The sequence below is a fragment of the Microcaecilia unicolor genome, chromosome 1 (genome assembly GCF_901765095.1).
Source record: "Microcaecilia unicolor chromosome 1, aMicUni1.1, whole genome shotgun sequence".
Lineage (NCBI taxonomy): Eukaryota > Metazoa > Chordata > Amphibia > Gymnophiona > Siphonopidae > Microcaecilia > Microcaecilia unicolor.
Genome location: NC_044031.1, coordinates 724,862,403 through 724,880,235, shown reverse-complemented (window position 1 = coordinate 724,880,235; position 17,833 = coordinate 724,862,403). Strand labels below are relative to the sequence as shown.

Genomic DNA, 17,833 nt, shown 5'->3' with positions numbered 1-17,833 from the left:
AGTTTTCACTGTTGTAGGAATTGGAGGACCTCAGGAAACGAGGAGAAGTCGTACCCCAGTTAATGTCGGAATGTGAATCCGTGACAGAAAAACTACAGGTGCAGTATGTTTTTTTTTTTTTAAGGCAATTAAATTGTGTCCGCATATACATGTGTACCAGTATGTCTGCCAGCAAGAGTCTGCATACTTTTATGTATTCTTGGGGGTGGACTTTGGGCAGAATTGCAAGGTAAGTGCATATTTTTAGCTGTTGACACCAGCTAACTTTGTGCAAGAGCATATGTGCGTTACACAGGATAGTTTTTAATGCCTATTTCTAGTATATGCCACTTTATAAGACAGGCATGATATAGTGGGGAGGGGTTGTTTTTGTTTTTCATTTTTATAAGCACCCCGCTATAAAATTACCTCCTTAATATAATGTGTGAACATAAAGAGAATTCCCATTGCAAGTCTGAGCCTGTGATATAATGCAAGAAAATGGTCTCCATTTTAGCATTGAATGTGATCGCATGCTACGTCTTCTAATCATTTAGGCTCCTCAGTGCTACACGGGGAGCACCCATTCTATAACAGCCTCTGGGTGCCCTAATTCCATTACAGAATACTGGTGCAAACCCGCATCGGTGTGCCTAAATTTCAGCTTGATCATTTCTACCAGGTCAACAGTAGGCATAAATGGGCATACCTAAGCATACCATGCAACACACATGACTTACAGTATTCCATAAGTTGGAAACATACCCATGCCCCTCCCATGTGAGTGTCCCCCTTATAGAATAGCATGTAGTGCACTTAAGTGGAAATGCTACTTTTCTGTGCATTTATGTGTTCAGGGTGGAGGAGTGGCCTAGTGGTTAGGGTGGTGGACTTTGGTCCTGGGGAACTGAGGAACTGAGTTCAGTTCGCACTTCAGGCACAGGCAGCTCCTTGTGACTCTGGGCAAGTCACTTAACCCTCCATTGCCCCATGTAAGCTGCATTGAGCCTGCCATGAGTGGGAAAGCGCAGGGTACAAATGTAATAAAAATAACTGCTCATGCCCAGCTGTAGAATCGCCTTTTAGTCTTGCTATTTGAAGTGGAAATATTGTTTTTTTTCCCTCTGGGATCATGCTATCGGAATCAGCTGGCAGATTTCAGTATACTTTGTATCAGGTTTATACCAGTCAGATGTTAGGATGCTTCCTATTGAAGCATTGATGTTGGCAATGTCAGCTCCATGAATTCAAACATTCACTATTTTTCCTCCAAATTACTATTTGAGAAGATGCCCTCTTTCTCAGCTTCTTTCAAAAATGAAAAACTAATTTGCTCAGAAGTTTGCTTTCAGACTGCAGAAAACAGCCGTAAACAAAAGATAATGTATGTATTTCTACCTATCATTTTGATAATTTATACTCACTGTGGAAAACTGTGTTGTGCTTTGATACAGTCTACGAGCATAGAGGGACATTTTCTATATGATGTCTAAATCTGATTTTGGATGTTTTGTGAAAAACTTCCAAAAATCCACTAGCAAATATGGCCATTTTCAAACCAGAAAAATGTGCAAATTTTTGTTTTGAAAATGACATTTTCTAGATGTTTTTGTGCACAAAACAAGCCATTGGGATGTATGGGGTGTGGGGGAGGGGGAGCAGCATTCTTAGTAGACTGACCACACAGACATCCCAGCAGAGCAGTGGGGCACCCTAGGGGGCACAGCAATGGACTTCACATAAAAGCTCCCATATACACATCTCACCGTTACCCCTTATATTGTATGGGGAGCCCTCTAAAAACCACCAAAAACCTACTGTACCCAACCATACACCATTACAATAGCCTTATGTCTGCAGGTGTCACCTATATTTATTTATTTATTTAGATTTTGCTTACACCTTTTTCAGTAGTAGCTCAAAGTGAGTTACATTCAGGTACACTGGTGGGTTTTGGAGGGCTCATACTTTCCACAAGTGTAATATAGTTAGAGTGGGATATGGGCCTGGATCCCCTTCTCTACAGTGCATTGTACCAACCACTAGGCTATTCCAGGGACCTGCTTGCTGCTCTAATAGGACTGGCCATAACATCTGAAGCTGTCATAGAGCCTGGTATGCACTGTTTTTTTCCTCATCTTTGGGGGGGAGTAAGGGGAGGGGTTATGCCTTAATCCCTCCAATGGTCATCTGGTCATTTAGGGCACCTTTTTGTGACTTAGGCATGATTGAAACAGGTCTAGACCAAGACATCTATTATTTTTAGCCCTGGACGTTTTTGCTTTGTTCCATTATGGCAGAAAAATGTCCAATTTTTGGGAGTGCCCAGATCTTGCCCCATTGTGATTTGGATACATTGAAGAGAAAAATGTCTCAAATCTGAGTTTTGAAAATTGTGATTCACTTTGTTCCATTTTTTAGATGTTTTTCTCTTTTGAAAATGATCCTCTTAATGTCTTAACATATTCTTCTTAACTTTTATGTTCAACTTTGTTCATTGAACAGTTATTCCAACTTTATACACCAATACAACAATGGTTATGCATACATTGAACTCAATCCATCACAATACTCGCTGCAGCATATTGTATTTTGTGTTTTCCCCCATCACCATTTCTCTCTTCTCCGTTTACCCTCACCTCTATCCCTACTTAACCTAGTCATTACAGACCCATTTTCACCCAACCAAGGAATTCACCATCTTGTGCCCTAGGTGGGAGGTTAAAGGTGTAAGAAATGAGCCCCACAATATCAAGGCATTGTGCCCTGCTTGTCTCCCTGCATTCATCGCCAACATCCTTTCCATTTGCATTGAGTCATGCATCTAATTCCTCTGCAGAATCAGATCAGGTGAGTTCCCTGATAGCCACCTGATCAGAACCCAGTAGGACTTCTTCCTTCATGTCCAGGAAGCACACTTCTGATGTCAGTTTCATCCTCGTGATTATGATAGCTGCTAGGTAAACTCCTATTCCCTCCCAACATTGCTTTATTTTTGAGTAGTCTCAAAAAGGTGTCCCCAGGGGCTTCACATTTCCTGCCCTTCCCTTTGCCCCGCAAGCCAATTGTGGGATGCAATTGCATGCATCTCCCTCAGCTGTGCATTCATGAATAGAGCCTAACCAGTGTTTCCTCTAAGTTGTGAGCATGTGTGTGCATACAAGGTCAGAAAGGGAGTTCAGACACACAATTTTTGCTGGCTTTCTTTATTGCAAATTTAGACTATACTACACTTATCGAATTGAGGCTGAAAATATGCACAAATGGATCAGCAAAAATTAGAGAGAACATTGGTACTAACCCCAGGCTACCCACATTCATAAATCTTCCTTCGATTGTTGAATTCCCACATCATCTGCTCATTTATGTGCCATATCGGCAAAGGGGGAATTTTAGTAGTCTTTCATAAATTCTTTATAATATGCTGCTACTAATCCCTTCTCCTGCTGATCCGCTGGCTGCATCTTATAGAACTCTGTGGATTCCGGGTTTTTTCCCCTGTCTATTTCCACTTTAAAAGCTGTTTTGTTTGCTCTAAAATGCCTTGACATTTCAGTATAAGTCCTCATTCTACTTGGTATTCAGTTGTGCACTAATTGCTGAGAGAGCAGATCAGGCCTTCAGGGACTCTCAAGCAAACACTTGTTGTCTGTATAGGTGCAAGGGGTTAGATAATGAGCTTTAGACCCAGGTGGATTGTAAACTTGCTCATCTCGGAGAGGATTTGCCGCTGCTGGAAGCATCCATTCTATACCAGTATTGACAGAACAGTCAGCATATCTCTCACATCCCACAGCGAGGCAGGATTGAACTGATGCTTAGAAGCATGAAATATGACAGAAAGAGGTTGTAAGGCCCATCTAATCTGCCCAAATGTTTTCAGTTACGATTGCCATTCAGCAGGGGGGATGAGAACATTTTGGCCCAAGGGTTACCTTAGGGGGAGGGATAAAATCCTACTTTTGTTGGAGAGAACAATGGGGATGAGGGATTGGATGTGGAAGGAAGTCCTTCTCTTATTTATTTATTTATTTATTCATTTATTTATGTGTTACGTTTATACCCCGCTCTTTCCCACTCGATAGCAGGTTCAGTGTGGCTTACGTAGTACGGGTTACAAAGTATCATAGAAAGAACACGGCTGTAGAATGGTAGGGGTAAGATGTGGTTGCTTAGAATAGGTTAAGATAAGTGAAATGGGTAGGGGAGGTTAGAGGTAAGGGAGGAAGGGGTGTTATGGGATGGTCTCATAGATTAAGTCGGGCCATTTGGGTAGGCTTGCTTGAAGAGGTAAGTTTTTAGGAACTTCCGGAAGGGTAGATGGTCACTGATTGTTCGAATGGGTCTGGGTAGGGCATTCCAGAGTTGGCTGCCTATGACTGAGAAGTTGGATGCATAGTAGGTTTTGTACTTGAGACCTTTGCAGTTGGGTAGGTGTAGGTTAAGATATGTTCGAGAAGATTTTGATCCATTTCTAGCTGGTAGGTCTATAAGGTTGTCCATGTAGCTTGGAGATTCTCCATAGATAATCTTGTGAATCAGTGTTAGGACTTTGAAGTTTATTCGTTCGTTTATTCTCTTCTTCCCCCTTGCACACATACATAGAGGTCCAGTAGTCTGGACTGCCGAGACTCCTGAGACTACCACAGGAAGTCTCGGCAGCCATTTTGAAAACACAGCGGCGCTGGGCACTTTAGCGATAGTGGGTAGGAAAGAGTGGAGTTCTTTTCTGCCCCCAAAGAGGCCACTAGACCACCAGGGCCTTTCAAGGTAGGACCAGAGAGGGCCCACTTTGGTTCAGGGGTCTGTAGTGTGTGGGAGGGGGTGGCAGTGAGACAGTTGGGCGGCAGACAGTGGCCGGGGGAGCCCCCAATGACTTTACTGCCCGGGGGCTCCGACCACTGTCAGTCTGCCCCTGCTCTCAGCTATGGCCAGTTCTGGATTCCCTGATGTATCCCATGGGCCATTATTTTTCAGCTTCTATTGTATATATCCCCATTCATCTCAGACTTTCATTTCACTTATGTGGCTAAGGGTTCTCTATGCTTTTTCAATGTTTTCTTAAATTTTATTTTCGCTGGAAGGACCATTCCACACATACATCTCTTTTTGTGAATATTTTCTAATGTTAATTTGGCATCTGCCCCCTCAGAGTCTCGTATCATGACCACCACCCTGTTTATAACATTTCTCTTATTTTTTGAAAATCATCTTTATTCAGCTTTTATAACCATACCACATTACAACAACGTATACCCCAGAACAAATGCTCACTCCACTAAACACCAGTTCTAACCCACCTCCCACCCCACTTCAACATTTCACAAATCAAAATTAAAAGTAACAATTCACACCACAATCTGTGTCTACCTCACAGAATGTAGAACTCATCAATGTTTAATAATCCACTATCAGGCTCATTTTCAAAAGAGAGAGACGTCCAAAAAGTGACATAAGTCAGCATTTGGAGGTTTATCTGACAGAAACGTCCAAATCAGTTTTATCGAAACCTCTTTTTGAACGTCTTTCTCTGAAGTCCGTCAGAAAGACATCCAAATCTCAAGGGGGCGTGCCAGGGGCGTTTTCACGAGAGAACTTGGGCGTTCCTAAGACATGGACGTCTTTCAGCAATAATGGAACAAAACAAAGACGTCCAAGACTAAAACTTAAATGTTTTGAGCTAGACCTGTTTTTATAGTGAATAGCTGCAGTGGGAATTGAACCCACTTCCCCAGGATCAAGGTCTGCTGCACTAACCACTACTCCTCTACTCCACACAAGAGGTGCCTCAAACTGGGGGGGATCATCTCCCCTTACTCCACCAGTGGTCACTATCCCCCTCCCACCCCCCAAAAATGTGATTTAAAATATTACTTGCCAGCCTCAGATGTTATACTCAGGTACATTAGAATAGCATGCAGGTCCCTGGAGTAGCCTAGTAGTGGTGCAGTGCACTGCAGACAGGTGGACCCAGGCTTCTACCTCCCCCTACTTGTTACACATGTGGAAGAAACTGTGAGCACTCCAAAACCCACCAGAAACCCACTGTAACCACATATTGGTGCTCCCTTCACCTGTAAGGGCTATGGTAGTGGTGTACAGTTGGGGGTAGTGGGTTTTGGGGGGCTCAGCAGACAAGGTAAGGGAGCAATGGTGAGATGTGTACCTGGAAGCATTTTATAAAGTCCACTGCAGTTCCCCCAAGGTTGCTCTATTGCTTTCCTGGGATGTCACTATTCCACTATTCTACCTGATGCCAAGCTTTCTATTTTTTTTAATAACATCTGTGTCTATTGTTTATCATTAGACTTGGGCTTTGAATTCAGATCTATAGATGAAAAGGAGGTCTCATTACATATCTGAATACCAGAGTGCTATTTTTCCATACTTCATAGCAAGAGTGTACATTCCGTAGTTACCTGTCCCAGTGCAACTGAAGCTTTTACCTCCTCAGTGCAAGTAAATGGTTTTATCTCTGTGTGGATTCTCTGATGCCATGTGAGGTTTACCTTCTGACCAAAGCTTTTACCAGACTCTATATATGCAAATGGTTTCTTTCCCGTGTGGTCTTTCTGATGCACTTTGAGATTTACATTACAACCAAACCTTTACCATACTTAGAACATGTGAATGGTTTCACTTTATTGTGGATTTTCTTGTGCATTTTGTACTTTTTGCATTTGGATGTATTTGTTTGAAAATGGACCAAAAAATAAAACATCCAAATCACAAAACATTTTTCCAAACAGCATTTTCAAAAGGAAAAGAGAGACTTTTTTTTTTGTAGAAAATGACCTTTCCTGTTCTGATTTTGGACGTTTTACAAAAAACATCCAAATGCAGAGTTAGATGTCATATTCAAAAATGCCCCTTGTGCATTTGACTTGCCCAAAGTCACAAGGAGCAGCAGTGGGACTTGAACCTATGCTGCCAGGATCAAAGCCCGCTGCACTAACCATTAAGCCACTCCTCCTCTGTTTGGATGTCTTGCATTTGGACATCTTTTGTTCGAAAATGGACCAAAAGAAGGACATCCAAATCACAAAACATCCATAATATTTTCGAACACAAAAGATAGACGTCCTTCTTTTTCGAAAATGACCTTCTTTCCTGTTTTGAGGTCAGTGTTTATCAATGAGATAAGCTGATAGGACGCTACTTGTTCTAAATGTGTACCTGGTTTTGGGATTGCCGTAATTAATGCTGTATTTAAGTGGGGAGAGAACTGTCCTTTGCTTATGGCATCTTCAAAAACTACTGCCAAAGATGGCACAGCATGCTATCCAAGAGATTAATAAAACTCTATTGGTAGACCATCTGGGCCTGGTGTTTTATTTTGCTCCAATTGCCCAATAGCCTTAGTTCTCCTCTCCGCTCAAAGGAGCATTAAGTTTAGCAGGTCTCCGTCACTCAAACTGTGGTAGGTCAACCTCTCTCAAAAATGTCTTTAGAAGTCTGAATCGCTCGAATATCTCTTATAAAAATCTGAATAATAAGTTCTAAATGCCTGATTAATAGTAATATTGTTCTTCACTATTGTATTATCTGCATTTCTTATCAGGGGAATAAATCTAGGACCTTGTATTGTCCGTACCAAACATGCCATACATGTACCTGCTGTATTGCCTTAGCGATAATATCTATGTTTTCTATATAGTAAGGTTCTCTGGGCTCTCCTATACAATAACTCATTCGATAATTTTTTTGAGTAGCTAAAAATGTTTAAGGGGGTAAATTGTCTGGACAACTGCGTTCGTGCCTATTGCAAAATCTTATGAGTGCTGGCACCTCCTCTGTTTTCTTGTTGTTCATATGTGTATAGGAGATTATCTCTCTTATCACAGCCATTCCAGCTTCCCAAAATAAAATTGGGTTATTAGCATGCTGGGCATTATACAGAGAGTACATTTCCCATCTGGATTGTAATAAAGCTGGAAAAACAGCATCCTCTCCCAACCATCTAGTGTATTACCAAAGTAGCACCTGATCCCAACGTTCAAAATTCCAGTGCACAATAATTGGAGCATGGCCTGATATGGCTAATGGGCTTATTTCCACTGACAAAACATTGGAAAATGGTGATCTGCTAATAAAACATAATCTATTTCGGTTTGTGTATCATGGAACGGGTAGACGTGAATCACTTGTTTACTCTTTCCAAAAATACTAGGGGGCAAACAACAAAGCTACAAAGTAGTAAATTTAAAACAAATCAAAGAAAATATTTCTTTACTCAACGTGTACTTAAACTCTGGAATTCATTGCCAGAGAATGTAGTAAAAGCAATTAGCTTAGTGGGGTTTAAAAAAAGGTTTGGCTAGCTTCCTAAGAGAAAAATCCATAAGCCATTATTAAGATGGATTTGGGAAAAATCCACCGCTTATTTCTAGGATAAGCATCATAAAATGTATTGTACTGTTTTTAGATCTTGCCAGGTACTTGTAACCTGGATTGGCCACTGTTGGAAACAGGAAGCTGGGCTTGATGGACCTTTGGTCTGTCCCAGTATGGCAACACTTATGTACTTATGTTTTGCTCCCTGATCATTTCTACTTTTTAAAGATATTTAAATATCTCATAGTCCTCCTTAAGGTAGGGAAGTTATCAAGATAGGCTACCATTAAAATGTGTTTTCTTTGGTGTGAGCACTAAGACTGGTCCAGGAACTTGTGGACTGTGCATCCGTCAACCAGTTGGTGGAGATACAGAATTGAGCTCTGTCATATTGGGAACTGCAGCACCATCTCTTGGCTCTCTGTCTTCAAATAAGAACTTAGGGCCCCTTTTACCAAGCTGCGGCAAAAGGGAGCCTGCGCTGGCATCAATGCGTGTTTTCACACGCACCGAGGCCCCCTTTTACCACAGCAGGTAAAAGGGAAGTCTCTCTTTCCTGCAGGAAATGGCCATGTGGCAAGTAAAGTACTTGCCTTGTGGCCATTTCATGGGGGGCGGGGAGGCCTGACCTCACCGCCACCCATTGAAGAGGTAAGGGCTCCCACGCTAACTCTGGCGCTGCAAAAATAAATATATTTTTGTAGCATCGGATATGATGGCATGCTAGGCGTGGGAAGTACCTCCGGGCTGCTATGGTAGCCCAGCGGTACTTCCTGTTTAGCGAGCGGTAAGTCCATGTTGGGCTTACCGCCACTTAGTAAAAGGGGCCCTTTGTGCACAATTAAATAGAAACAGAGAATATTTATTTATTTATTTATTTGTTTATTTTATTTATTTGTTGCATTTGTATCCCACATTTTCCCACCTCTTTGCAGGCTCAATGTGGCTTACATGGTACCGTAATCGGCGTTGACCGATTCCGGTGTGAACAAATACAAGGTGTGAGTAATATCAAGGTGATATTATGGTAGAGTGAGATACATGTATGGTAAAGACAATTGGGGAGAACTTAGTGAGGGAAAGGAAGAGTTAGGATACGTCTGTTACAATCTTTGGTTACGTTGTGTCGCAAATGTCCAGGTTTTTTATGTTGGGTTGGTGGGGTATGCCCTTCTGAACAGTTCTGTTTTTAGTGCTTTCTGGAAATTCAATTGGTTGAGTGTGGTTTTTACTGCTTTTGGTAGTGCGTTCCACAGTTGTGTGCTCAGGTAGGAAAAGCTGGATACATAAGGCCTATCCAGTGACTCAAAGCAGGTGTAAGTGATGACAGTGGAAATTCACCTACGTTTTGTTGTTGTAAAATGCAGAATACACATATGCTGTCAAAGTCCACCCAATTCACAGTCAAAACACACCACCTTGAAACCTTTTACATGGTAAATGGTACCTAAATCTTGTAAAATCACTACTATGATATATCGAGACATCTAAATTACAAGTTTTAAATATGGGTATAGAAAATGCATAGGCAGAGTGAAAAGACTTCTAAAACTAGGATTGTAAAACTCCATTTCTCAACCTAACGGTGCTTTCACAGATTCACTGCGATTTTGTAGACAGAATATAATTTAGGCCATTAAATGTTTGTTCACTTTGAAACCTCCTTCATTACCTTGCATAAACTGAAACTGCAGCATCGTCTGTTTTGAAATATCCTTTACCCATTATCTGCATCCTGAGTTACTGCTGGTCAAATTTCTGAAAGTAGCCTCCTCTGACAAAATAGTCATCATAGGATATATTTCATGAAAAATCTGCAGTGTAAGTGGTTATCTTGAAATGCATCTTCTGCATGGGACAAACATAGAGGATTTCTGAAGGAGAAAAAGATACTGTAAAGCAAACAGGAAACTTGGATTGGCAGACTGGATAGGGCCACATGGTCTTCATCCACCTTCAGGTTCTTTCTGTATTTATTCATAGATTTTTCCGTGTAATATGTTCAGTTTGCCCTTCTTGTGTTTCTCAAGCTCAGCCTTAGTCTGCATATCACTTAATTGCATGGTTTAGATGCATCTTGCATAGTGCCAGATATTCTACATTCCAGTACATGACCTAGTCATAGATTTGCATGCAGTGCCTCCTTGTTATGCAAATTGCTCTCATATTTATTGTGGATGTCCTGAAAAAAACTGGGTTGGTTGGGTGTGTCCTGAGGACAGGGTTGAGAAGCACTGACTTTTCTGAGCATCTTCTGGCCTCGCATCTAATCCTAGAGTTTCTGCCAAAGTCTGAGTCCTTGTTCTCCCACTACCCCAGCTTCCATAGCTCCTGCCACTCCTCAGTACCACCTTCTCCCTTCCCCAGTATTCTTTTACCCTACCTTTCTTCCTCCTTACCCTAGTATCTGCCTTCCTCTCTGTTCTCACTTTCCTAGCATCAGCCGCCCCCTTCTCTGATCTTCATCCCAGCATCTGCCAGTGTCAGCCCCTTCTCCTAGACCCAGCCTCAGTCCCTGCGCTCGGCCTCAGCCTGCTTCCCCCAACCCCACCCTCAGCTTCAGTCTTCTTCCTCCAAACTACCCCTCAGCAGCTGGAGGGTGTTCCATGCTGTTTTCAGCAATGGGAGCTTGTACTTCTTGCTCCTACAGGTCTGTACATCTTCATCTGGCTCTGCCAGCGCTGCAGGAGGGTTTTAAGGGCAGGTATGGGTACTTCTGTGCTTGTGAGAAATGAGAAGTGCCCGAAGAGCCGGACTAAGATGTGCAGAGCAGTTTCCACTGCTGCGGAGGGTGGAGCTAGTAAACTGTCCCTGGGAGCAGTGGCGTAGCTAGGTGGGGCCACGGAGGCCTGGGCCCCTCCAAATTTGATCTGGGCCCCTGGTTGGCTGGTGGGGGTTTCCAATTCCCACCAGCTGAAGACTTTGTCCAGACGTGAAAGGAAGAGAGAGCAGGGCAGGCAATGTGGCGGTGCCAGAGACCAGCGCTGGACGAAGTCTTCAGCTGGTGGGAGTTGGGGATCCCCCACCAGCCAAGGTATTTGCGGTGGGGGGGGGGAGCATTGAGGCGGTGGTGGAGGGGGTGGCGGCGGCGGCGGCGGGGTGATGACCAAAATGTGCCCCCCCCACCTTGGGCTCTGGCCCCCTCCCATCTTGAGGTCTAGCTATGCCTCTGCCTGGAAAGAGGATGACACATAAATTGAAAATGAAATTAAGTAAAACAAAGTTGCTAGAAGCCTATGTATATAAGAATGAGGATGGGCATTCAGCAGTCTCTGCAATTTCCACAACCATAGAATTATGGGAAAATGGAGGCCCTGGTTATAATCACCAACTTAAATTACCTTGAAAACTAAGCTTTTCCACTAATGCTACTGTTTTACGATTCCACTCTTTCAGGATAATATTCCAAAAAAGGCCAAAGATGGTTGCACTTGACATTCTCTGACCTACTTGGTATTGTGTTTAGAACTAATGGTGTACTTATAAATGTTCAGCATCATATAACACATTCATAGACTGGATAAATAAATTCATTTTCTATTTTCTTTCAGGCTGCTGAGAAAAAGAACAAAGATCTTGAAGAAAAAGTCAGAACTCTAAGGATGGATTTTGAAGAGAGCAAGCACAGACAGGGCCACCTTAAAACTGAATTAAAACATTTTTTGGATATACTAGATGGAAAAATCGATGAACTGCATGAGTTCCGGCAAGGACTGTCTAAACTAGGAGTTGATAACTAGGTCACACTAGATTTTATAATGCAGGGGCCTAAATTATAATGGCGTTATTCCCAAATGTGTGTGTTTCAAACTAAGACTCGAATTTTCCACTTGTCTACACAACTTTTGTACATAAGGTGTGTGTGGGGGGGGGGGGGGGGTGTCAGAGTTTGCTGTGTGTTGGAAGTGGTTTTGCTGCTTACCAAATTGTCTTCTGTTGTTCCACTCTGGCCTTGCTGGTTTGTGGGCAGACACAGGGATTCTCAGGATTCTGGAACTAGGTCTACTTTATACGAATATGTAGGTATTAGTCATTGAGAAATTTGTATATCACTTAAGGGCTGCTCCAATCATAGGAAATGGAAAACCAGTATTTTTTATGACGAAACGATCATGTTTTTTTTTCTAGTCATGGGAATTTTCTGCCATTAGCAGTGGAACGTCCTATGAGGTGATGGATTCCTGTAGCAGCTGATACCAAGTGAAATGAGTTCCAGTCAAGTAATATGTATGAATAAAACATCCATGAAATCTAATGCACAAAATGAATAAATTTTGTGCATGTTGTTGACCATGAAGTCAGGGTTTTTCTTTATGAATATACTACATACCAGTGGCATAGCCAGAAGGCAATTTCTGGGTGCGCACATGAAGTTCATCACCTCCCCCCCCCCCCCCCCCCCCCCCCCCCCGCAAATGTAAATGTAAAAAAATTATTACTTTGGCAAGGACACTCAAGGTTCCATTGGAACCACAGGGCTGTCAGAACACTGGCTGTTGGCAGTCTCATTCCCAGCCACTGACAGCAAAACCCTGTGCATGCTTAGGTGTAGGCATTGGTGATTGGGAGTGTGGTGCTGGGGTTCTGGCAGAGGATGTCTTCAGCTGGCAAAGCTCGGAGATTCCTGCCACCTACACCAATAATTTGTGCTGTTGCTGGGTGAGCCTGAGCTGAAAGTGGGTGGTCCCAGGCCCACCAGAGCCCACCCATGGCTACACCCCTGCTTCAGATGTGTACTTATGCATAGGATGCTTCAGGCCATTCTCCTGATTCTCTTCATATAGCTGCTAGCATCCTCTAAGGAAACCTGATGCAGGGAAAACATTTCAGTTCTCTTTTTTTGTTTTGTTTTGGGAGGTAGTTTAGCATGCATTATATGGTTTTAGCTCATAAAATCATTCTATTATTTTTCTTTCATCCTTCCCCCCAAAGACCTCAGTCCACACTAAAATAGTTTTGAGGCACATCAAATGAAACAACCTGAGAGAAATAGAAGCATATCAGTAATCAAGGAGGATCCTTAGACATGGCTTTTCAAATTACGACAGTTACGCCACATTAGATGATATTTTGACAGATCTTATTTTACTGGTACGATCATGCATCCTAAGTCATTTGGATTATTGTAATGCTTTATATGTACATAAGTATTGCCACACTGGGACAGACCAAAGATCCATCAAGTCCAGCATCCTGTTTCCAACAGTGGCCAATCCAGGTCACAAATACCTGGCAAGATCCCAAAAAAGCTCAATACATTTTATGCTGCTTATCCCACAAATATCCCACAAATAAGCAGTGGATTTTCCCCAAGTCCATTTTAATAATGGTCTATGGACTTTTCCAAACCTTTTTGAAACCCCACTAAACTAACTGCTTTTGCTACATTCTCTGGCAACAAATTCCAGAGTTTAATTGCATGTTGCGTGAAGCAAACATTTTCTTCGATTCGTTTTAAATTAACTACTTTGTAGCCTCATTGCATGACCCCTAGTCCTAGTATTTTTGGAACGAGTATACAAACGATTCACGTCTACCCATTCCACTCTATCATATCTCCCCTCAGCTGTCTTTTCTGCTAAGTTGCGCTCTAAACTTCAGTTGCTGCAGAATACAGTGGCTGTGTTGATTTTAGGCCTCAAGAGACTTGATAGTGCTACTTCTGCACAAGTATCTCTACATTGGCTTCCTACCCACTTTAGGGCACTTTTTTAAATTAGTATTCTTGATATTTAAGTTTTTTGATGGTTCTTCTCCAGAATATTTTTTAAATTTGATCTCTTTCCTTCTTATACGTGGTTCTTCATGATTTAGAGATACATTTTGCTTAATGTTGCCATCTTTTGTTGGTATTAAATACAAAAAAATATTGGAATCATCATTTTGTTTTTGTGCCCCTCAATTTTGGCTCTCTTTACCTATGGCTATTAAGTAGAGGAGTGTGGTAGCCATGTTAGTCCACTCTTAAGGTTATCAATAGAAATCAAACAAAATAAAACATGGAAAAGAAAATAAGATGATACCTTTTTTATTGGACATAACTTAATACATTTCTTGATTAGCTTTCGAAGGTTGCCCTTCTTCATCAGATCGGAAATAAGCAAATGTGCTAGCTGATAGTGTATATAAGTGAAAACATTCAAGCATTACTATGACAGGGTGGGAGGGTGGGGGTGGGTAGGAGGTATGCATGGGGACATCAAAGCATATCATTGATATTCTAACAGGATGGGTGTGGACAGGGCCGGTCTTAGGAAGTGCAGACCAATTTGGTGGGGCCCCATCCTAGCTCCGCCCCCACCCTAGCTCCACCCCATTGATAAGATTATTCCATTTTTAGAAAATTTTTTATTTATGAAATTTCAAATAAAGACAAATGAAGCTAAACTTGTACAAAAAAACTGATTGAAATAATAAGCACAATGCTATCATGAACCCCACCTCCCCAGAAATTCAGTTCAAGTCCACTACAATTAGTAGTTCCAATTCTCATAACAAAGGAGAATAAAGGAAAAATACTAAGAAAAGATCCAGTACTTTCAAATTCTCCTATTTTTTAATTTAAAAAGGTTCCTTGGAAATTGATTTTATATGTGCTCTTTTCCTCTCCTAAGCTGAACATGCTTAGAGAAATGCCCCCTTTCTTGAGGCTACAATGCTATTTGCTTTGGAAACTCAAATTCTCCTAAATACACATGATCTGGCCAGCTTAGCAAGATAAGTACCTTTAGATGGACAATTTTTAGTCTGCCCACTTGGGATTCTTTAGGTTTTCAATAACTTTGGGCAAATTAACAGTAAAGTCTGACACTACTAGCCCTCTCCACTTGCCCCTGTCCCCACCCCTCCCATTCATGCACCACTTTAGCTAACCTCTTGATCTTTTCCTGTCACTGCCCTTCATAAAACACTGAATTTTGACTTAATCACTGATGGGAGAATAATAGACTACTGCAATAGTATTTACCTTTAAAATGGCACAAAAGGGGTTTGAAACTTCCTTCTTCTTTATAAGAAAAGCTATCATCATACCTGGCTTACCTTTGAATGGCAGTGGCACAAACTTGCTCGAGCTCCACTTGACTGTCTTTATTTATTTTTAAGTTGCACTCTCGCACACCGGCTCACCTCCGACCAGGCTCCAGGCAGCTTTCCCGCTCAGTGACTCCCACCCGCCAAACAGAAAAATACCTCATCAGAAGGCGGAACATTGAGCGGGAAGTGAAACGCTGGGGTGAGCCGTCGCTGCAACTCTCTGTCGAGAGCCGGGGCCGTCGCGCTGGCGCTTCAACTGTTGGGGCCGTTGGTGCAACTGTCGGGGAGGCGGGAGGCTGCTGACGGCGGGCTCAGCGGGGGATGGGCACCGTGCCGCAACGTGGCGGGAGTGGAGCGGCGGCGGCCGAGCGGGATCATGATGCGGTCGTCCAAGAGGGGGTCGGAATGAGGCAGAGTTGAGGCGCACCGCGCGGGGCCCCCCTAAGCGCGGGGCCCTATGCGGCCGCCTCTGTTGCCTCTGCCTAAGACCGGCCCTGGGTGTGGATAGGTGAGGGGAGGGGTGATCAACAGAGCTGTAATTCTCTGTTGATCACCCCTCCCCTCACCTATCCACACCCATCCTGTTAGAATATCAATGATATGCTTTGATGTCCCCATGCATACCTCCTACCCACCCCCATCCTCCAAGACTGTCATAGTAATGCTTGAATGTTTTCACTTATATACACTGTCAGCTAGCACATTTGCTTATTTCCGATCTGACGAAGAAGGGCAACCTTCGAAAGCTAATCAAGAAATGTATTAAGTTATGTCCAATAAAAAAGGTATCATCTTATTTTCTTTTCCATGTTTTATTTTGTTTGATTTCTATTGATAACCTATGGCTCTTAGAAACTCTTCTGGTTACCTTCAATTTCGCAAAAATCTCAAGACTTATTTGTTTAAGCGTTCTCTGTCTTAAATGTTTTTACTTTATGCTAATTTCTTTTATGTTTTACTTTGCTTTAGTTATCTTTCTTATTATTAATTTGTTGTAAACTGCTTTGAACCGTTTTTTAAGTGGGAGTCGGCAGGATACAAGAATTATATCGCATCACAATTCTATAATTGAGTACCTCCACTTAGACGTCCTAAGAACATGTGGTGAGACTCTATTCTGTAACAACATCTGGGCACCCAGATTCCATTAAAGAATTCTGGTATAGTCTGGTGTCGGTGCAGCTAATATTTACACATTTGGCATAACTGCAGTCATGTAAATGTGACAAAGATATGTGTAATTTACAATATACACGTGTATGGTGGAGCCCTGTCCATTGTATGTTCATACTTGCCCCCTTGATTTTACATGCTGTGGGGCCCTTTTACTAAACCATGGTAAAATTTGCAGTTACCGCTGCTCAGTGTGGGATTTTACCCCACAGTAGCTGGAAATTTAACACGGCAGCTATTAGTAGTGCTCCTCACTGTTTTTAATTGCCAGTCATGCATTTACTTTCATATTAACGTGCAGTACCTGCTCCCAGTTAACACAGAAGCACTTGGCATCTCCCATTTAAGAGGTAGTAAGTGTTCTTGTGTTAACTCTGCATTAGGCAGTTAGCAAGCGGAAAAATGCAGCATGTAAACTGCCAAATGCCTAACAGAAAAAAGGGGGTGGAGAGGGCCCAATGTCAAGAGATCAGTCACCACACTCAAGGGTAAGGTGCTCCAGAAAAGCCTTTATTGGGACCCAACACGGTCCGTGTTTCGGCTGTATCAGCCTTCTTCAGGGGTCAATCAATGGATGTTCTATAATATATTGATTGATGGATCATTTACTGATCAATTAATAAAAGTCACATGAAGCCTTGACAAGCGCCTCGTGTATCGCACTGCTAAAAAGTATACCCTTCAGTGTGGTGACTGATCTCTTGACATTGGGCCCTCTCCACTCCCTTTTTTTCTGTTGTGTTCGATTGCTGTGGAGAGTGTGAACCCCACTCTGTTTAACTGCCAAATGCCTGCCATGCTCTCTTTCCACCCATGCCTCTTAACACAAAAAATATTTTACACCCAGTTCACCATGCACAAACATGAAAAAGATACATCTGAACAGTTGACGATTATCTGCCCTTTAGGAAAATGTTGAAGACATATCTCTTCAAGCAAGCTTACCATAATGACCCATCTTAAGCTTATCAGCCCACCCATACAATCTTGCTCTGATACTGTTAATGTCTTTGATTCAGAATATACCTTGGACCTCGTCTCCCTGTCTCCTTTCTCATCCCTAGTCTTTTCTTCTCCATCTTTCCTATACCATATCCCTCTCTATCCCTATCCCTTTTGCTTATCCTATCTCTGTTTATCTTCCCATATCCAGCTTATTTATTTAAAACCTCCCTATTATTATGTTTATTCAGCTTGTAATATTTCTCCTTAGAAGACTTTGTTATTCTAGTTACAATGTAAGCCGCATTGAGCCTGCTATGTGTGGGAAAGCGAGGGGTACAAATGTAATAAATAATAATAATAAAATACC

At 42.2% G+C, this 17,833-nt stretch overlaps 1 protein-coding gene across 2 annotated transcripts in view; it reads left to right on the top strand.

Moving 5' to 3' along the window:
• The window catches only part of HOMER2 (homer scaffold protein 2), a 273,575-nt gene extending 260,972 nt beyond the window's left edge, over positions 1 to 12,603 (top strand). The window contains exons 8-9 of one of the 2 annotated variants that reach the window (XM_030189607.1): positions 18 to 98; positions 11,865 to 12,603. In XM_030189607.1, coding sequence (XP_030045467.1) covers positions 18 to 98; positions 11,865 to 12,053 — 270 coding nt within the window. In that variant the 3' untranslated portion in view covers positions 12,054 to 12,603. Of the gene's footprint in view, positions 1 to 17; positions 104 to 11,864 lie in introns of both variants that reach the window. The other variant, XM_030189608.1, reaches the window with a different exon arrangement.
• The last annotated feature ends 5,230 nt before the right edge of the window (positions 12,604 to 17,833 follow it).